We start from the raw sequence: 21,664 nt of genomic DNA on the forward strand, positions 1-21,664 counted from the left end.
TTTATGGTTTGCTCTTATAAGCGTAATTTTTAAATCTGAAAATATTACACCATTTATTAATTTTTTTTAAGTACGAATGACTTAATTTTAAATAAGTGTGGCTGAATATCATAAATTGATTTTTTTTAAAGTTATTAACATTATTTTTCCAGCCTCATCTGTATGTTTTCAGAATATTCTGATAAAGGCAGTGTTAATGGAAATAGAACTTTTGACAGGAATCTGATAAATCCTTGATATTTTCAGACCAGGTCAGTGGCGCAAATACAAAAAGGAATCAGATGTTTAATTTATTAATGTATTACCAATATTTGTCTGCATTATTAAAAAAAACAAAAACAAACAAACAAAAAAAAACAAAACAATTATATTACCACTGGTAGTTCCAAAGTCAGAGATAATGTTTTATAATCTTCCTTCATTTATTCAAATATTAACATTAGCAATTGATGTGCACACATGCTAATGATAAAAACTGGAAACAAATTTCTGTCCATCTCCAGTTTTCTGGGCATTTTCCTCATGTTTTTTTTTTTTTTTTTTTTTAATGTTTTGTCTTGCTCTTTCCCAGTTTCTCCATTTTGGCCCAGTTCTTTGGACTGCTGGGATGGTTTGGATTGCTACATAGTTTGTCTCCTCACTGGGACACAGTTGGACTACACACTAACACAGCCTGATACTGCTCAACTGTGATTCATATTACAAATATATATTTAGTAAGAATTACTGGAATTTGTATTTAGACCTTTTGAGGTCTTCCTGTTACAGACAGTAGGGATTACAGCACAATCATTTCTGTTTTCAACAGAAAAAGACAAATAACATATTTTATTTATGACATTTCCAAAAAAATCTTGTCATGTATTCTTCTGGATTTGATGTTTGATGGCATGTAAACATTAAAAAGGGATCTTAATAATCCTCCAGAGATATATGTATGCAGATGAAGGAAGTTCAGAGGTAAAAGGCGACGGGCATCTGGTTCAGCTGCTCAGGTGAGCAGCCAGTCGAGGGTGTCTCTGCAGCTTCTGAATGAGATCGTTGTATTTATCACCAGCCATTTCCCTCTGCCTGTAACAAACACACAGAACGTTAGTATTTATGCAGTGTTTTTAAAGATGGGTGCGTTTGTGTTGTGTACCTGTGGAACCGTTTCTGGATGACAGATATCTTCTGTATTTTCTGAGAGCAGTATTTCTGGTAATCCTCCGCCTGCTGCTGGCTCAGACTTTGGTGGGACTGCTGGTACCACTTCTGCTTTGCCTGCAGCTCCTCTGTCTCCTAAACACAGTTATGGGACCATGTTAGATCACCAGCGGCAAGTAATGTCTGTGCTTGCTCCTCGAATATTTTTAAGTATTTATGTCCTGCTGGTACTCTGTGGCCTGATCATTCATGATAATCAGTGAATTATGTCTCCTTGGAACCTCTTCTTGACAAAACCTATTTTTTCTGCCTCTCGTCTAAAATGATACACACAAAATAAATTAAGTATATCTTCACAAGTACAAGGCTGTTTGTATGATCTACAGAAAGCTGAGACGTGAGATTACTACAGAACTGTGAGAATCAAGTTATGTGTTACTGTGTCAGAGTAAATTCACCTGGAACACAGTAGAAAATGTAAATGTTTATCTCCTTCTAAAAGTAAACCACATGACTTTCAGTGGAAACCAGAGGACAGCAGCCCAGTTCATCTAGGAATGAGTAAAGTAATATCTGATGAGGAACTGAAGCTAAAAGAAATTAACCTAAACAAATTTCCAGGTGTTTTAATAGAGGTGTTACACAGGTAAATATTTCAGGAAGCCATCAGTCAATGTTGATGATGGACGCCTCTATCAATGGTCAGAACGAGAATAGAGATAGCTCCACATTCACCTGAGAAACACCATGAGGGTCCAGAAAGAAGTGAAGCTCAAGATAGTCTATGATAGGAAGAGAATCTTTCACATAAAAGCTCATTTGTCTCCATGGAAACCAGCAGGACCTTCATTGGTTTCAAACAAAGGTTGTAGGAGAAACATTAGAAAAGTTTTTAGAGCTGGAACCAAACTTTTCACCACAAAACAGCAAAAGTAAGACATGATTTCTAATCTTTTTTGTTCCACAGGGCCAGTTATTCAAAAAAAATTTAATCCTGATGAAAGCTATCCGGATTTGGGAATCCCATTTTTCAGGATCGCAAATCACGTAATCCGGCTTCCTTTTACCCTGGTTGTTCAAAGAAAAATAGGAATGGATCACCCTGATCTGAAATCCCGTTTTTCAGATTTCCAGCATTTAAATCAATTTACGCTGCCGGTCATGTGAAGAACGAGTATCAGAGACGGTTTGCATGCCTTGCGAGTGGAACCACGGGGAGCATGTAACATAATACGTATATTTTATTTGTGTTTCTTATTGAATTTGTTTAGGGGTGTATTTCGTGGGGACATAATGATGTTGTGTTTTATTCTTGCTTTAATATACTGAAAGGCTTAATAGGTAGCCTATGCCTATTTTAACCACTTCATCCCTGTATTGATTAAAGAAGTCAGGTTCAAAATACAAAGATAAGAACATATGCACCAAATAAAAAGTTCTATTATTTGATCAGCTGTTAGTTTTTACCGCAGTTTCTTTCTGAAATCCGCCTTGTAATCCTACCCTTGGTTGGGATCAGGATAATCCTGTTTTTTGGATCAAAGTTATCCGGATTCTACTCCAAAGTTTTGAACAACCCAAACTGAGGGTTTTGTCCGGATAACAACCAGGAGTGGATTTCGGAATCCGGATCTCCCTTTTGAACAACCCATTTTCGATATTTGATCCTATCTGATAACTGAAATCCGGCAGGATTACGTTTGAACAACCGGCCCACAGGCAGACATCTTTGTAATCAGCAGAGTCTCTGCTTTCATACAACTCCTGGTTTGTGTTGTTTGAAGTGGAGATATTAGCAGAAGCTCTAAAGTGGACAGAGCTGTTCTCATGGTTTTCTTACATTTCCGTATAACTGCTTGGGGTTTGAGCTGGGTTGGGGTTGGATGCCAGTGCTTGGTAGAGTCTATTAGCTGAGTTTAACTGTCGTGTTTCTATGCTACATGTCAGCACTGCTGCTTCCTGGTGTGTGCAAACATCTTATCGAGTGAACGTGTCTGCCTGCCTATCTATCTAAGCTCGCTAACATTAGCACACATGAAGTTGGAGGTGGTCTTGCCTCAAACAAGCGTCTCTTTCAACACTGATCTCTGTTTACAATCTGTTCTCTACCCAAACTGGTGGTTATTGTTGTTTTGTTGTTGTGCTATAACTAGTTTAACATCCAACAGCCTTGCTGACAAAACCTGAAAAACAGGTGAAATGTGACATCACATGTAAACTTATGCCATGCCTTGTCACAGCGTTGCTGCAGGAGGAGGATCTGCTCCGCCTCTCTGTCTTTGAACTCCGCCAAACAGCTCTGGTACACCTGTTTGGCCTCATCAGGATTCAAAGTCTCTGGGTTGCCGAGTTGGATCAGGAAGGGAGCCAGGACATCATCCTCTTGCAGCGTCTTCTCCTTCTCTGCAGCCAAGATCTCCTGCAGGAGCAGAGATGTGACTGACAACATGTCACAAACATGACTGACTGTAAATCACTGCTGTGATGCAGTAAACTCTGCTACTGCTGCCAGACTCTGGTGTTTGTTTAACCCTTAAAAGCATTTTTATGTGTCTCACCCTATTCTTTCTGTCTCTCAAAGCCTGTGTAGCTGCTGCTTTGGTCCAAAGCTCAATCTTCCCTTCCTCCTTCTCTCTGCAGGCCACGATGTCTCTGACCTGGACACACAAAGACAGGATTTAATAAATGAAACACAGAGGTCTGCAAGTTCTTTCATTGATGTGATCAGTTTTACTAAAGACCATATCTGTTCTCACAAAAGCAAAGAATGTGTTCTCAAACAATGGAACAAGTCTGTTTTTCTTAAGTTGTCTTTATTTAATAATATGACAAAGAGAAAACTTTATTTATTCCCACAGGAAAATTCCTATTTTTGCAGCCATAATGGAAGGACGGAAGGAAGGAAGGATAGAATGAATGAATGAATAAATAAATAAAATAAAATAAAATATATATCTAAAATATACAGAGAAAGGTAGAATGAGAGTAGGAAGGCAGCACTGGAACCTGGAGACAGAGACTTTCTGTTTAGTTTTATTGTGTTATTTTCCTGTCTCATTAACACCCTGCTGTGATGTGATGAGGACTGATGACAGCAGCTCACCAGGTTAGTGTAGGGGCACCTTAGTTTTCCCTTGTTTATGAAAATCGGATCAAAAAAAAAAAAAAAAAAAAAAAAAAAAAAAGAAAATCGGATCAAAGTTTCATTCTGGATGGACGGCTGATTCTCATTTACTGGAAGTGAAGTAAGACATTAAGAAACAAGGTGCAGGTGGCTCCACTACATTCATCCATTTTGGACTCACATTTAATTCTTATGACATTAAATGAACAAACAAAACAATCATTTTGTATTCTATAAAAGCTGAAATTAGACACTATACCTGTAGTGTAGAAGCATCCTCTGACAGGTGTGAGTGGTTTTAAATAATTGCAATAGTCAATAATGGAAATAAAACGGACACTCTTTTCTCTCCTTTGCCCAATAAATTCTCATTGTAATATACGTTTATATTACAGACCCAATATAAGATTTTTTAAAATCAATAACTAATGTTTTGCAGAAACATATCACTAAAGCCCTTTTTACAGAGGTTACCACCTGGCTTTGATGTTTAATCGACATGCGGTGGGTAAAATAACTTTAGTGGTGGTGTGTATTTACCAGCTCCTGCCCGTTTTTAAAAATCAGATTAAACTTTTACTTTTATTAAAAATGAAGATAAAACATCAACATCTGATTTAAATCATTGTACACACGTGGTCACACGTGTATAAACGTGAAACCTGGAAAAGTCGTAGACATGTTCACCTCTTTCAGTGACTCTTTGATCTGGATAGCCACACCTTCCTTGTCAACTATGAGGTCATTCAGGATCCTAAAGAGAGTCAGGGTCTTCAGAGGCTTCTCACACAGATCCACCTGAACACCCCACACACACACAAACACACACACACACACACACACACACACACACACACACACACTGTAACTGGGGCAGAAGGTCATGAGTATGTTTTCCTTTGTTTTGATGTGTTGGTGTGTCTTTACCTGGAAAGTGGTGACCAAATCTTGTGTGAATTGGTGGCCTGGTGCTGGCTCCACGAAGCTCCTCTTTGAGGGGATAAACCGGTGATCCATCAGGTGGTAGGTCAACTCAAACCTCCCCTGAGGCACCAGGAACACCCTCTCAGCCACGTCTTCATTGGCAGGTTTGGATTTATTCCTGCTGAAACGCTCCACCACTTTCTGAAACACACATCAGGGTGAATATTTTATATAATCTAAACCATCATCCATATCAGTGGTTTTATTTGTTAATGAGACTCAGTGTTTGCTCTCTCCTTGTCTGATAAGCTGTAATGTGAATATATTTCAAACATGTCGGCTCAGTACAGTCCAACGTGATGTCAGGAAGCTTTCTAGTAGCAGAGGTGAATAAATCCCAGCCTTTATCTGTAGTAACTTCAGACTCCAGCATTTAGTGAGGGTTTGCTGGGAATGTTTGGCATGGTCCCCAGTCCAGGATATTTTTGTTATTTTTCATTATTTCAACAACAATGTGGGTCAGAATGTTACTGATGCATCTTTATGCTGATGATATAGTGGTGTTTTCTTGTGCAAACAGCATTCCCCTGGTCTTTGAACATCGCCAGTCTTCATTTGACATGATTCAGTCTCAGCTGTTCCATCTTAGGCTGGTAGTAAATGCAGAGAAAACAAAGGGCATGCCGTTCTCAAACAAAAATATTCTCCCTTCTATAACATGTTATAGGAACATCAAATTTGTGGCCTAGGATTTTTCTTTCATAATAAAATCTGGTTTTACATTCAATGCCAGAAAGAGTCTTGCTGTTTCCTGTATTTAATACCTCACTTTGACAATGGAGACATCTTGTACCTGAACGCCTCTGCCAGCTCTTTACAGATGCTGGACACTGTTTTTCATGGAGCGCTTAGATTCATAGCCGACTGTAAACCCCTCACTCACCGCTGCACATTGTCCTCTCTGGTCATCACTATTTACTGTATCTTCGTTTTTAAACCCATCCTTGGACTGCTGTCATCTTATTATTCCTCCTACCTGCTACCTAGTGATGCCTCAGTTTGTACTGAGCTTGGAAAAAAGTCTTTTCTTACTCTGCCCCTTCAACTTGGAACAGGATACAGCCAGATCTAAAGCTGCCTTGACCCATCAGGGAAATTTAAAGTTATTCTGAGGGGTCTGAAGACAGCATCTTTTAATTGTTCTTGTTTTAGTGTTTTTTTTTGTTGTTTTGTTTGTTTGTATGTAACCTGCTTTTTTGCCTTTAACTCTAGTGTATATTCTGTATTGTTAGAGATGTCTATTAACTGTAAATAAATGTTTTTGTCTGTCCAAAACAGGTCTGGGGCTGTGTAAATAAAGGTTAAAAAAGATTAAAAAAAAAGCACTTTAACTTTCTGAACCTTGAAACTCTGTGTTTCTAACTCGTTTTTAAGGTACAGTAACATTCAGTATAAACATTACTGGAACAGCGTCCTGAGGTGGAGAATCTGCACTTCCCGGAGCATCACATGACAGCTACACTTTGCTTAATGGCACTGTGTCACTCGCTAGCAACCAGACATCTAAATGTGCACCATGGCTGATTCAGCAAAGAAACAAGAGAGGAGGAAACCAAGGGGACATTATCAGAGGAAGAGACTTGTACTATTTGCCAACCCTGCCAGAAAAAGTAAATCTGCCCACTTTGAATCACGTTAAATATTCTAGAGAGCCAAGACTGCTCCATAAGCCATACCTTGGGAATCCAAGATTCTGTTTACATCTGTATTATACTTGCTTACCAGTACATGTAGATGCTTTAGCTCAGGAGTTAGATGACTCTTATCATGAGGCTGACGATGCTGGCTGAAGAGGACGTGACGGTAACGGAGGAAGTCTCCCCGCCCCTCGAAGTGTTCCTTCATTTCTGTGGGAGACAGCAGCCTCCTCACCAGACTGTTAGCGCTGCTACTGAACTCCATCTCCTGCTCGATGCCTGAGGTCAGAGATCTGCACCTGTGAACTGAGAAGAGTTAACACATCACCACTCAGCAGAATGACTCATGATCTGGTACTTTACATGATTAATTTCCTGAACAGTTCTTTTTTAAAGGTCCTGCAGCAGATAGATGACGTAACATCCTGAGGTCAGCCTTACACTACACACCAGAGGGAATACAGAGAATAAACAACATATGAAATGATGTTTGAAGTATGTAACATGGAGAAAAACATGTTAAAAAAAATGTATACTCCTGTCCAAGCCACATCTGTACAGGCTTCCTACACATTTCTCTGTATACTGTTAAACAACTGTTTAACCAAATTCTAGTTTTCACATTGTGATGGTGGTTGTAGTTTATTACTCTGTATTATGATTTTGTTTCATTGTGCCAGGTCCATGCAGATCATCCTTCCTAGTTCTGGTTCTGATGGAAGATTGAATCAAATAGAAGATTTGCTGCCGTCCATTGGTTTCCTTAGCTGAGTAAGTATTTTTTATGAATTGGTTTATATGAACACAGTTATTATAAATTGGACTGATGTGGCTCATATAATGGTTTGGTTCGAATTAGATTCAACTGGACTGTATCTATAAAGATGCTTGAAGATGAATTTGTTGTGAATTGGTGCTGTACAGATGAGGCTGAACCGATTTAAACGAATTCTGATTTATTGTCTTTTTATGGGACTTTTCTAAGCTGCTGTTTGTTTTCTATCTGCATTTTAAACTTGGCCATTTTGCAACTGCAGGACTAAAAAAGTATAATCTTAAAATATTACAGTTAAAAAAAGCTCTGGTATGAGAGTGTATTGTCATCTCTAAAGTCCAGCTAAGTTTTCGTGTTTAAGAAAGTTGCACTGTAGGTAATCTGGTAGTGATGTAGATATTTTGGGTCAGCAGAGGGAGAGCAAAGCAGAATCTACAGGTAAGAACTAGACGTAGACTGATTCAAGGAGTCTAAAGAACGTGAAGCTGAAGTCACATGTTTAGACGTAATTTTGCTGGTCTGATTCTGTCTTTTATATGAATGTTTTCTTTGGGCACACATCAGGTTCTAAAGTCACAACTGAGTCCATTTCTTGGTACTACTGCCACAGCAAGATGGTTTTCAGTTCATATCTCAACCGGGAATTGGCTGCTAACTGTCATGGTTCAAAACATGCACGTTAGTTCCGTTAGTGATTTTAGATGGAGCCAATAGATGAGTACACATGGCTGTTTGTCTTTGTGTAATTTTATTTATTTAACATTTATATGAGATATAAGAGGCAAAAAAATCCACTCATGTTAAAAAACACAGAATAACAATAAACCTACACATAAACAAGAGCCAGCATAAGAAATATCAGTGAAAACAGCTGCATGTGTAAGAGAGAAGATTCATGATAATGTCCTTAAAGTCAGACTCGTGAATCGAGTTTGTAGATCGTATCAGTCCGTTGCTGCAGCAGCTTCAATAAATGAGCCGTCAAAAAGTGTTTTTGTTGGAGGAAGTTTTAACCAGATGTGTTTGCCCGAACAAGTGTTAGTAAAAAAAAGTGATTGGTAAAAACTTGGTTGATAAAAGAAAATAACACAAAGAAGAGGAAACATCAAGGAGAGTTACATGAACATGAGGCAATGAATATTACAAATGTGGAGGGATGGTGAACTAACAGAAGAACAGAGAGTGTAATGTGCATTTTAAAATGAGCAGTGACAGTAAGCTGGAGGGAAGAATAAAGGACATCCAGATTTTGCAGAGTAATCTTCCAGTGTGGAAGGCCCTATGCTGGGTATGAGCTGGGTTAGGTTGTTGTTGGTGAGATAGAGTGAGTATGGAAAATAAATGAATGAATAAACAGATAATCAAATTCTAAACTAAATTCTAAATCGGTCCTTTCAGTTCTTTAAAAGCCACTCATAAACCCCACATAGGACTGAATAAAATGAACCAACAGCTTCATGCATTAATCTCTTTGCCTCTCCCCCAGATTTTACTAGCTAAGGTAACTTTATTGATACCTGAAGGTCGATTTGATTATCAGTAAAAAGGAGAGGCAAAGTTGGTTCTGATCTCAACGAAGGTCAGGACATACATAAATGCATATCTTGGTATGACTGAACTGAATAAGTTTTAAAGGTGTGCCCAGGTGTTACAGGAGTGTGTTACAGGTGTGTCTGATGATTTGGGGTGAGCTGGACATACGCTAAAAGCAGACTTACATAAAAGCTGAAAACTTCTTCCGTACCCGAAGCGTTCTGCGGTGGAGTTGTCGAGTTTGTTGATCTCTTTCTCCTCCAGCTTGTCGCATCTGTATTTGTACCACTCCTTCACCACGGCAACCTCAGTACCTTCAACACACACACATTTCTCTAGATGACCATGTTTAGCTGTTACACCTAACAGAAAGAAAACTTTCTGCACTCACAGTCCAGATCTTTGTATGTGGTCAGTCTTGTAATGAGGCCGTCCGGGTTCAGACCCGGTGCAAACTTCTCCAGCTTCGCTTTTCTGTAGCGGATCACCTTCTTTCCTCCCGGCCACCTTTTCTCCAGGTCTGAATTAAAAGTAAGAACTTTGAGGAGGTTTTACGCTATGAGGTGTCTAGAATAAATCAGTATAATAAAAGTTATCAGTCTCCCTTTTAACCTGGTAAGATAACTGAGCTCCAGAGAAGTTTACATAAAGAGCTTTTATTTAAATTCCCTGTTTTTTCCTGATGATGTCTCAGAGAGCTAAATCTACCACAACATCATCAGGCAGAAATGCTAAATCTTTGTCCAAGTTGAGGGGGGAGCACGCTCCTCTCCCCAGCAACCTCCTGGTCTGAAATACCTCCTCTAGGAGGCCTCTGGAAATCAGACTGGGTTCTTTTAATGTCGAAGATCTGTAACTCATCTCTCCAGAATGACTGAGCTCCTCCTCTTATCTCTAAGAGATTCTCTAAGAGTGCTACCAGCCACCCAACGCAGGAAACTCATGGATTCAGTTCCTAGTCTCATTCTGCTGCTCACCACCTACAGCTCCTGATCATAGGTGAGGTTTGCAACATGGTCAGAATGGTAAATCAACATCCTAGACTTCCAACTCACCTCTCTCTTCACACAACAGATCAGTTCAACTTCTGTAAACGATAACAAAGAGCAGCCGACAACATCCATCAGAAGTAGATCTGACTCTCTTCCAGCAGTCAGCTGTCAGAGCTCAGTAACCAAACAACATGCACGTCCCTGTTCAGCTGTTTATTTTCTACAGGTGACAACATTAACTTCACTCCTGCACCTTTTACCTTTTTTTGAGATGGTGATGTAACTGAGCCAGGATCTCGGCATCTCAAAAACTCTGGGCTGCTCCTTTAAAACAAACAACGACCAGATCAGAATTAACCTCATTCACCAGCTATTCTTACAAATTTGTTTTAAGGTTCTACTTTATGGAGTTGGGTAAGAACAGGTCCTACAAACACTCAGCAGAACTCTAACGAACATTTCAGTGCTGACATGTTTAAAATCAGTGTGTGTTTTTTTCTTGTGCATTTTGTTAAAATACAATAATAATAAAAAAATAAAGTTTTGTTGTTTAACAGAAGAATAATTAGTTATCTAACATGAAACATGAAGATCTGCAGAATCCTGACTGAAAACTGGTTTTCAAAGGGTTTTTATTTATTTTCCCTTTTTGTTCTTTATGTGTAAATTTGACATAATTTCAAACAGAAAAGGAGGAAAACGCTTGAAGAGACATTTAGGACTAAGTTTAAAATCTGGAAAATAGAAAAAGATTTTGTTCTTATTCCTCATGTTTCTCATCAACAAGTCTCGTAAACACTTAAATCATTTAATATAATAGTTTATTAGTCTGTGGTGAGTCTTGGGATTTGGACACTCACACAATACTTGTCTGAGTATTCAAATCAGTGGTTTTAGATTGTTGTTATTTTGAAATTAAGATGAATCTTGCCAACTTTCTGCCGGTCTAAACATCCATCACCAGAACTGTGACATAAAAACAAAGAGAAACACAGAAAAACACACATATTAACCACCTCACTGCTGATTTGGCTCTGCTTCTTGCTCTCTTTTTTCTCTAGGACATCATGAACCAGCTGTTTTCTGTTGGTTGCACCGTACAACACTGGCGTCCACATCTTTAAATCTTCCAGGTCAAAGACCATACTCTGCACACACAAGACAACACACACACACAGGAGTGTTTTCAACACGTCTGACAGATTTTTCTGATGAGACTTATTGGGAGGAGGACTCACAGTGCAGCTGTTCCTGCAGTCCTGCATGTTAACATAATAGTTAAAGTTGTTCCAGACGCTCTCAATGCCCAGGAAGTTCTCGTTGTCTGTGGGGTAGCTGTTTCCGGTCAGCGGGTCGATAAAGAAGTTCTCCTGGATGCTGTGGCTTCCCGACAGCACCAGCACCCAGCAGTGGACCCGCAGCCCTCGCAGGAAGTCGGCAGGCTGCTGCTCACATTCCTGCTCATGAAGCGAAACAAGAAGAGTTTGATCTTGGTCTCCAACTCAGAGCTTGCTGAATTCCAGGAAAGTCCTGGGGCAGCTTTTCCTCCAGACTGGAAATGGATGAAACTGTGAGCAGATGAGTTGGGAAAAATGAACAACTACAAGGCAGAAAATCTAGTTTGGTTTAAATAAACTGGTTACTTGTCGATTTAACAGCTTATAGTTACAATAAAATAGCACTGAAGCTTTTAATGGGATAACAGTGAGGACGGGTTTTATTAGGATCACCATGAGTCCATTTTATAGCTGGAATCAGTAACAGCTGTAATTACACACAGTTGTGTCAAACACACAGCTCCAGTTATTTATACCTTTAAAAAGATCTATTTAAAGATTGCGGTTATGATGCAATTAGGTCATTTATCTTGACAGAAAAGACAATATTCAGCTGAAATCAAACTACAGATGTTGAGGATTAAAACCCTGATTTCCTTTCCTTGTTGTTTATTGTATGTAACTCTGAGTCACCATCTTAAATCGAGTAAATCTGATCTCTGTGCTCTCAGTAGCCTTAAGTTTCCTTCTGTTAATGTCATGAGTGAGGGGGCAGCAAGAGTGTGATGAAAGTCCAGCTGTGAGAAGATCAGTTTACCACCTTTAGTTTCTGTTCAGCTTCGGCCTCCTGCTTCTTCTTCTCCTGCTGGGTCAAAAATCGACTCTTTATCTCCCTCAGAGGCTTCATCGAGTTTCCATTCTCCTGCTGCTCCTGTTCAGGAAGCTCACTCTGCAGATTCAACACACACAAGTTTAAATCTGTGAGTTTACCTGTTTGGCTGTGTCTGGTAGCACACGCTGGGCGGAGCACCACCTGCAGAACCTACCTTAACCTCCAGCAGAGGGCACTGCTGCAGGCTCTGGTCCAGCAGACACATCTCTCTGACAGCGTAGCCGCTGACGCAGTACGCATCGTAGTTGACCCCGAGGAGCAGGCTGCACAGCAGGGTGGCAAACTCAAAACAGGTTGCTTGCTGACTCTGCAGCACGGAGGTTGAGGAGAACAGTTGCTTGGGCTGCAACATGACACACATCCTCACTATCAGACACACACACACTGAAGATAATTGGTGTGTTAGTGCAGAATGATGTGAATGTGAACACGAGTCTGGTATTATAGATCTGTCTGTCTTTTAAAGGCAGCTGATGAACATCAAGCACTCATGAACAGCCTGGAAATATTTTCCTGATATTCCTGATATATAACGCTTCTTAGTATCATACAGGATAACAATCTTCTTTTCATAGAAGTTTTTCAGTTTGTCACAACAAGTCTTTTGCCTGTAAGAAATGAAAATGCTTCTCAAGATGCTCAGACAGTTACTGAGATAAGTGGATGCGTCCTGCACCACAGCGTGGTACGCGGGTGCTCAGCAGCAGACAGGAGACATCTGCAGAGCGATAAACACCGCTCAGATCACTGGCTGCTCTCTGCCCTCCCTTGAGGACACTGGAAATTCACAATACCTTTGCAGGGCCACAAACATAGTCAGGGACTCAATTTATCCTGGTCCTTTTCAACCTGTTGCCTTCACTACAGATCTCACAAAACCTGGACAAACAGACTCAGAGAGCTTTTATCCCTCACAAACACTCACTAAATAAAATATGTAAGCTACTCAATCTGTGCAATAACTAACTAAATCATCAAGAGATTAGTTATCATTATAATACTATAAATATTTTTCCAGTATCCTGCCACTGTATTTCCTAGATTTTATTCTTTGTTATTTATTTATTTAAGTTAATATACTCTTGCCTCTGTTTTTATTCTTTTAAATAGTTTTTGTAAATGCACCAGTTGGAGCAGCACTCCCAATGTCATTCAGTAGCAATAAAGACTTCTCTGACCAGGTCCGCAGGCGGCTCCAAAGGGTCCAGGGACAGGAAGTCAGCCACAAACGAGGCGCAGCCTTGCCAGGTTTGAAATTCACAGTGACTTGTTGTCGTGGGACAAAGACTTGTAGATACAAACTTCTGATTATTAGAAAAAAAAACAAAAATCAGACGGATAAACATGCAACCTGTTTGTGCACAAAGAGGTTTTCTTCACTTCCTCAGAAAGACAAAACAATGACAGATAATGTTTACTGAGTGTTACCCTGACTCCACATTCATTGAGGGGGCAGAGCAGCAGCGGTTTGCGGTCAGGATGCAGGAACAAATACTGACGCTGGAAGTTGTCTGCCATGGCCAACAGCTGGGTCTCACGGGGAGAGTTCGTCCTGTAGGATTCAGGGACGCTGAGGGAAAGAGGAAAAGACGCTGCAGCTTTACAGCGATCACTCATCTTCTTGTAATGTTTTCATGACATTTTTCACTTTAAACATGTAGGTGTCACAATTTTTAGATACCTACTCTGACGAACTACAAGAACAGACCAGTTTCTCCATAAATTAATCACTCATCTTCTCATGTCTGATGCTCTCTGTCTTTTGCATGTATCATTTCATTTTATCTAAAAACTGTAAGAAGGAACTGGATGACAGCTCCTACAGAAGTCAGCTTGATCATCAGTTGGTTGAAAGTGTACTTTCAGATAGTTTATTTATTTTTAAAAACAACCGAGAAATCACTTGCTTTTACTTAAACCAAATAATTCTTTCTCATTTCTTAAACCAAAATAAAAAATTACCGTTTTGTGTTTCTTTCTTTGTGCTCAGACACAAAAGATGATTTTGTGGCTTAGCAGGCTAAAGTGTAATGACGTTGGTCCTATCAGAACCAGATCATTCAGCCTGATATGAAGCAGCTTCTGTTCAGCTAAAACTACATGTAAAAAATGTCACAGGTTTTGTTCCTGATGATGTCTCATACAGAAACATTTGAATGAAACAACATTTAAACGCCATCACACAGAATTATTGAATCTACACTGATGTCTGGCATTACAAACACACAGAGTTCCTCTGAAGTTGAATAAAAATAACACAGAAAAAAAAACCTGACAAAAAAATCAACATTGTTTTTTATATATTTGCAACCATAAAAGAGAAAATGAAAAATCAAACTGTCCTTCGTCGTCTTTGTGGCAAAACTAGTAAGTGATGAAAAGAGAAAAAGATATTTGATGTTGGATGGTAGAAAAGTGAAAATGAATATGTGCTTATCTATTAGCACTTGGTGCACACCCCTCAGTGTTTCTACGTCCAACACAGCTGCACGTAATCATTTTGACCTTGTGTCTATAGACCTGACTTAAAGTGAAGTTTACAATGAGCATTCAGACCTGAAACTAAAGATTAAATAATGTAATATACTGGAGATAAATAAGGTTAAAGAGCCTTTAAAATTGTTGGCCAACTATCAGTCCTGTAAACTATCGATTCAACTGCTCGGTATCTATGGATACCGGTGGAAAGAAAATTCATTATTTAACACAAACCATTTAAAATAAATCTTCATTTTTTTAATGCACATGTGAAACAGCGTCATGGAAATATTTCATTCTGGATGTATTTATCATGATGATCCAGAAAACAGAAAACAGTTTGTTATCCAATTTTCATTTTGATTTAGAAAAAGATAAAAAGAAATTAAATGTTTTTTTGTCTGTTTTTTTCACGTTTGGTTCAAAGGGGGAAAAAACAACTACTTAAAGGTACAGACCTGAAAGACTAATCTTCAGCGCACAAATAATGCAGCGCAACATGACTATAACAAGTTATACATTAACCATTAGGAATAAGTCTGTTCCAAACATCAAGAACATTTTGAAATGTTTTGTTTGTCCAAAAATCACAATTTTTCATGTTTACAATGTTAAAGGATCACTCATTTGGATGCTCATTTGTTGCCTGGATAAATCTGAAATAACATAAATAACTTTATGACGGCACAACGAGGTCATCCATCTGGATGGCTTTCTTTAAAACTGAGTCTGAGGAGAGGATGAGCTCTGACAGTAACCTTTAGTCTCACTGTTAAATCATAGACCAGCTTCCTGACCTTCATGATTAAGGTGCTTCAGGTGAAACAAACAGTTTAATCTGTTCACTCTATTGTGAATCCACTTAAATAAGAAGAAAAGTTCAGACTGTAATGATAAGACACATGTCTTCGGACCTCTACTTGCCTCCAGTGTGAGTGTGTGTTGTTTGTGTGAGTCATGGACGCTCACCAAAGCTCCTGAGGTTTTAAAATGTTAAAGTTAATAGGAGTTTGTTCCAGCGTTGTCTGCTTTGTGATATCCTTCTCCTTTTCCTCTTTTTCGTCTTCTTTACTTCTCATTTGCTTACAAGAGACAAACTCCGGCTCAGTCTCCATCTCCTACCAAAGGACTGAATCTGTCTGGTATCTGAAGAATAAAATCACACTGCACAGAGAAAAACATTCGTTTTCACCAGTCAAAACTTATTTAGTGCATACAGGGTATCAATGAACCGCCCACTGATCCCAGTTTGTCAGAACAAGGAAAGAAGACATGAAACGTAAAAGGAAGATAAAAACTTCACTGGTTGTCAAATAAAAAGGATTAACAATGCCAGGTGTGTAAAAGCCGTACTCTGTTTTCAGTTAAAAAAATAAATAGTTTAACATTTGAGAAGGGCTAGTCATCTCTAGGAGACATGTATAGTTTGATGAGATGTAGCTTCTGTCTTACAGGTAAATTTACATGACATTTATATAATGAAATGTTGCAGCATAACTCACTGTCTCTTCAAATCTGTCATCATTTGTCCTCTTCATTTGTTTTAATCTGTCCACTGACACCAGGACACATCTCACAAGATAAATGTGACATGTTGAAGGGAAGATTTTGCTTTTTAATGGGAGTATTTTGAAGAGCAAATCAAGCAAATTCAGATGTTTTCATTTCATCTGAAAGTAAAAACTGTTTTTCCTTTAGTTCTTTAAGTTAAAATCTGGAGCTTTTGCTTTCAGCCACAAAAACAGAGTTACTGCTTAGTTAGTTTGATCAGAACCAATCAATCAATCAGATTTTATTTATAAAGCACTTTACAACAACCATAGTTGATCGAAATGCTGGACAGAGATAAAAACAAGGGGGGGGGGGGACAAACAAACTAACAAACAAACAAAAAACAAACAAAAAAAAAAAAACATAAAAAAAACAAATAGTACAATTATAAATTCTAAATATAAAAGGGTTTAAACTTTTGTTTTTAAGTGAGTTTCCCCAGATCAAGTCTTTTTGTTTTTGTTTTTCTTAGTTACCAAATCAGACAGTATTAAGACTGACAAAAGAGGAAGAAATATAAAACAAAAAAGACACAGTAAATGGCAGAGAAAGGGGAAAAAAATAATTAGCACAAAGAAGCCATGATAACATCTTAAGAGTTATACACCTTTGAATATTTTTAATGACTGAATTTAGGAAGTTATGGAGGTAGATTTTTGCTTCCCTGGTTAGGAAGACTTTTCCATTATTGCTGAAATATGTAGGTACAAGCAGGGATGCTCACCAGACAGAAGACGGAATGCTACGAACCTGTTTGCTAACTTTATCTTTTAGTATGGAAGCTAACTTGCAAACGGTTAAACAACTTTAACTTAATTAATTAACAATGTTATTACCCCTAATAAACTATGTTGAATTATCCACTATAGCTTTACTCACCCAGTGCGAATTAAATGAAAGACTTTTACTGGGAGAGCCTGCGCTTTTCTGTTGAGCTAACCAAAACGTTGTTCCAAATATTTATTCCACCAGAATGAGTTTCCATGGTAACAGTAATCGAAACCGTGGTGATGGCGCCTTCACGTACCCTCGGAGTTAAGTAAATTGGTGTAGTGTATAGCCATAGACCTGAGGGGTATTGCACGAAACCAGAATAAAGAAATCCAGGATAATTAAGCAAGCCCAGCTTGACCTAGCTTGCGCGGCCTATCCTGGCTTAATTGATTGCACGTTTGCTGAGCCAGGATGAGAAGGTGCGGCTAGGTTAAGCCAGGTGATGATAGTTGGGATAAGTGCGTGTGCACGGCATACTGAAGCAGACCTCGCGATCGCTCACAGAATCACCGATGGGGAAATGGATAAAAGTCGCGCGTCCTACATCACGGCCGCTGAACAACAGCTCCTGACGGAGTTCTCTGACTAAGTTGAGGATATTATAAGGAAAAAAGGCAATACCAATGCCATAAGTAAAGAACGCGAGAGAGCCTGGCAGACAATAGCCGACTCAATAGCTCAATGCGTAAGTAGTCAAAAACTGTACAATTAATAAACAGTGCTCCACTGGAACTGTCATAATTAGGCTACAATTAAAGGAGTTACTTTTCAAATCCACTAACTGTTGTATACTTTAAGAGTGACAAGCAGGTGCATGTTACTCAGGAAATATAGAGTATGATTAGGTGCAAACAATTATCCACAATGTGTCATTTAATCTATTTTCCTCATGTAACGTTTTTATCTATTTTATCTTTCTGTCCTTCATAAAGGACAAACCTGTGGCCATAAAAGGACCTGGCAGCAAGAAAAAATTAAATATAAGAACATTTTGCAGGCTGGTAAGTGACTCCAAAGTAGATAACAGTGAACAAATGAGGTGAATAGATGAGGTGTCTGCTGACATGTTCAATGTCTGTATGATTGTAGCAGTTAAAAAAAAGGCCTATAAACTGGCACAGGGGGCGGCCCACCAAGCCAGGATGTGACTCCAGCAGAGGAACTGGCACTCCATTTAAATAAAGGGAGGCCAGTGATGGAGGGGATCCAGGGAGGGACAGTAACTGACTCTGTCCCAGCCACAGAAACTGTCCGCTTCATACAAGGTACATCACGTACTGCAATTCTACTGCACATGGAACACAATCAAATATAATATAGTGTCTGACTTTGGATAACCTTGCAGTGTCTGGGAACACAATTACACTTTTGGAGCCACCAGAAGATGATCCGGTTAGTACAGTGTCTCGAAATCACAGGCTTAGTGTTCTGTGAAATCTTAATCCAAGTCCTCTCGCTGCATGTATACGGCAGGGGGAAGGCACATCTGCAGCTGCAGAATGCACGTCTGCAGATGAGGAGACTGTGTCAGTGGAGTCCAGAAGGCTTGAGGCATGTCAGTTTTATGGGATTGGCCTGCTTATTTATTCCATGAAGGATATGAAGTCAGTGATGTGGTGCTAATAGAAAATGTGTAGCAGGACCCGGATGCTGCACAGTCTCCTAATCGGCCTGGTAACATTGTGAGTATTGGCTAAAGTACATCTGCGTTATGCACAAATCCTGCTGTGCTAATTGACATTTCCTTTACAGACCTCACAAACTGTCAGAACGCTTTATTCAGGGCACCTGGAGAGAGAGAGAGAGCTGGCAGATGTTAAAAGCTGACTCAAAAAGAGCAAGCTCCAAGGAATGGAGCTGGATCTTGAGATTAAACGCCGGACACTCAGAAAACTGGACCTGGAAATCCAGTAACCGAAAATCTGTATCTCTCAATGACACAGTCATCTCCAAAGGCCAGGGGATGTGAGCTGTCCCTGAAGACTCGTTCACGTCTGAATGCTCTTCTGAGGATTCGGGCTTCCTCGTCCAGCACATCCTCCGAAAAAGGGAAAGCCATTATGAAGAGGGAACAGGTGAAGGGGAGTTGGACCTGAATATTCTACATTGCCCTCATCACGGATTTCTTTGAATACACCTTTGTAACCTCATCCGCTGTGTTTTGTAATCTCAATTAATGCAATAAACCACATATTTATAAAACCTCTGACAGCAATTTGACGAGCAGTCTTCATTAGCATAGCAATATAACACTTGGCCTGAGTAATAATACTGCAACTCGAATCCATATAAAAAGGCTGTTGCGATTACGAACAGATTTCGATTAAATGTACAGTGACTGTATATGTAATATTTTAATACTGGATGATTAAAATGACGCGCCATACTTAGGAAGACCATGGACATGCTGTAAAACACATTAATTCCTCACAGAATTGACGTTGGACATGCAGGTGACTCGCTAGGATTAATCTTAGCCTGAGCAGTTAGCCTGGTCTGGAGCAGGCTAGCTGCAGCGGATAAATCACCACAGTAACTTGGCCGGGTTTAGTTTGAGCTGCTTTCATGCAACCGACTTAGGGCTAAATTCAGCCAGGATAACCAACATATCCCGGCTTAATCCCTTATCTTGGTTTCGTGCAATACCCCTCTGGACCGGAAATTAGAGGATTGCTCTTTGACAGAATTCAGAGTACATGTTGTATTTAAGAGCTGTAACTACTGATGTGTAGCAATTATACAGCATGATTATAAGTTTATTTTATAAAAAGACGCAGTTTATTTGATCATGGTTTAACAATATTAAGACTAATATTTTTCAAAGTAGAAGATAAAAGTAGAAAAAAACACACTTATAACAGGAAGAAGAAAAAGAAGAAAAAGAAGAAATTTTTAAACATAGAAAAAAAAGCCTTTCCTTTTGTCTTATATGCTGATGATTTATAGTAATTGCAAATAAACTCCAATATTTCCAGAAATGTTTTATTTAAATGTTAGAATAAATTAAAACATCCCAGTTTCGTGTCATTAATTTAATATTTTCATAGATCACAAGGTAGCAACATCTTCAAATAAATAAACAAATTAATTAATAAACAACAACAACAACAACAATAATAATGTTAATAATAATAATAATAATCCCAAATTATGATGAAAATAAAAGGCGACATCCGGAGAGGAGATGGCGGCTAGAGGGGGGTTTCAGTCGGCACCAATGGGTGGAGGGTAGTAGAGCAATGGGACCTGGACCGCCTGTACCTGGTGCAGGACCAGGAATGGGGCCCGGGACTCCCTCTGGAAGAATGGGACCATCGTCGGCCACACAGAACCACATGTACCGCTCTCCGATGCCCGGGCCTGGCTACCTGAGGCCAGGAATGCCTCCATCCAGTCGGATGACCCCACAGGGACCAGCTATGGGGCCCCCAGGATATGGCAGCAGCCCTGTGTCTCGGCCTGGGATGCCTGGTGTGATGGACCCGTCTCAAAAGAGACCGGCCCCTCAACAGATTCAGCAGGTTCAGCAGCAGCAGAACCGCAACCAGCACACTAAGAAGAAGAAGATGGCTGATAAAATTCTACCTCAGAGGATCAGTGAACTGGTCCCTGAGTCTCAGGCTTACATGGATCTCCTGGCTTTTGAGAGAAAGCTGGACCAAACCATTATGCGTAAAAGGCTGGACATTCAGGAGGCCCTGAAGAGGCCAGTAAAGCAAAAAAGAAATCTTCAGATCTTTATATCCGACACCTTCAACCCTGCAAAGCCGGATGCTGAAGATAGATCTAACATCTAACATACCACGTCTCTGTACGGCAGCCTTATGTCGCCTTCAGACTCAGAGTTCAGACTTATGTGTTTTTAGTTTTATGTGATTTTACTGATGTGCAGAGAAGCCATAAACACATGGCAGAGCAAATCTGAAAACTTGTAGTTTTCTTCGCACACTGACCGAAGACCAGGCATCTGTGGATTTTGTAGTAGTTTCCCTCTTGGAAGTAATTGAAACTTTGCCATGAGTTGAGAATATTCAAGAATACACTAATAGATTTGGGCAGGAACGTGAGTTTAAAGCAACACTGGGTAGAATTATGTGAAACTGCAGACTTTTTTCATGGACCAAACTTATTTGGTCCATGAAAAAATATTGCGAAAATAAACTCTTTCTGGTTTTACTTATCAGGGCATAATTTATTTGGTCTACCAGGAGTTAATTACAACATCAGATGAACCACAATGCAACCTTCTTCATCATTTCATTATTGATTTAATTGAAAGTGAACTACAGAAACAGTGTATGAAGTCTACCCTTATTGGTTCTAAAGGAATTAAGAGGGTCAGTAAAGTCAGAATAATTTAATCAGTTTGCTGCTGCATTCAGGTACACTAAGACAATGTCAAGGAGGAAAGACATCAGTATTGATCTTAGAGAAACAACTGTTGCTAATTGATAGCCATCAGTCTGAGAAGGGTTATAAGATGTCTCCAGGCTATCTGGAG

General features: G+C 39.4%; 1 protein-coding gene across 2 annotated transcripts; it reads right to left on the minus strand.

Moving 5' to 3' along the window:
• Nucleotides 1-421: 421 nt before the first annotated feature.
• On the minus strand, nt 422-17,347 carry ccdc135 (coiled-coil domain containing 135). 2 transcript variants are annotated; one of them, XM_042003378.1, is made up of 18 exons: nt 17,269-17,347; nt 15,808-16,002; nt 13,789-13,930; nt 13,539-13,664; nt 12,515-12,703; nt 12,289-12,417; nt 11,430-11,648; nt 11,208-11,339; nt 10,452-10,515; nt 9,591-9,719; nt 9,385-9,513; nt 6,977-7,197; nt 5,198-5,395; nt 4,958-5,068; nt 3,705-3,803; nt 3,377-3,565; nt 1,142-1,281; nt 422-1,071 (listed from the first exon to the last, which is right to left on the minus strand). In XM_042003378.1, the coding sequence occupies exons 2-18, from the start codon at nt 15,951-15,953 to the stop codon at nt 984-986; spliced, it is 2,451 nt and encodes an 816-aa protein (XP_041859312.1). In that variant the 5' UTR covers nt 15,954-16,002; nt 17,269-17,347; the 3' UTR covers nt 422-983. The 2 variants fall into 2 exon arrangements, with proteins under 2 accessions (XP_041859312.1, XP_041859313.1); XM_042003379.1 differs by lacking the exon at nt 4,958-5,068.
• Between the last annotated feature and the right edge of the window lie 4,317 nt (nt 17,348-21,664).

This window comes from Melanotaenia boesemani, chromosome 13 (genome assembly GCF_017639745.1).
Source record: "Melanotaenia boesemani isolate fMelBoe1 chromosome 13, fMelBoe1.pri, whole genome shotgun sequence".
Classification (NCBI taxonomy): domain Eukaryota; kingdom Metazoa; phylum Chordata; class Actinopteri; order Atheriniformes; family Melanotaeniidae; genus Melanotaenia; species Melanotaenia boesemani.

Coding starts and splice junctions, on each gene's coding strand:
- ccdc135 (XM_042003378.1), bottom strand. CDS start 15,953: ATGGAGACTGAGCCGGAGTTTGTCTCTTGTAAGCAAATGAGAAGTAAA. Junction 13,931..15,807: donor TTAAAACCTCAGGAGCTTTG/GTGAGCGTCCAT, acceptor TCTTTCCCTCAG/CGTCCCTGAATCCTACAGGA. Junction 9,720..10,451: donor CATCACCATCTCAAAAAAAG/GTAAAAGGTGCA, acceptor CTTTTAATTCAG/ACCTGGAGAAAAGGTGGCCG.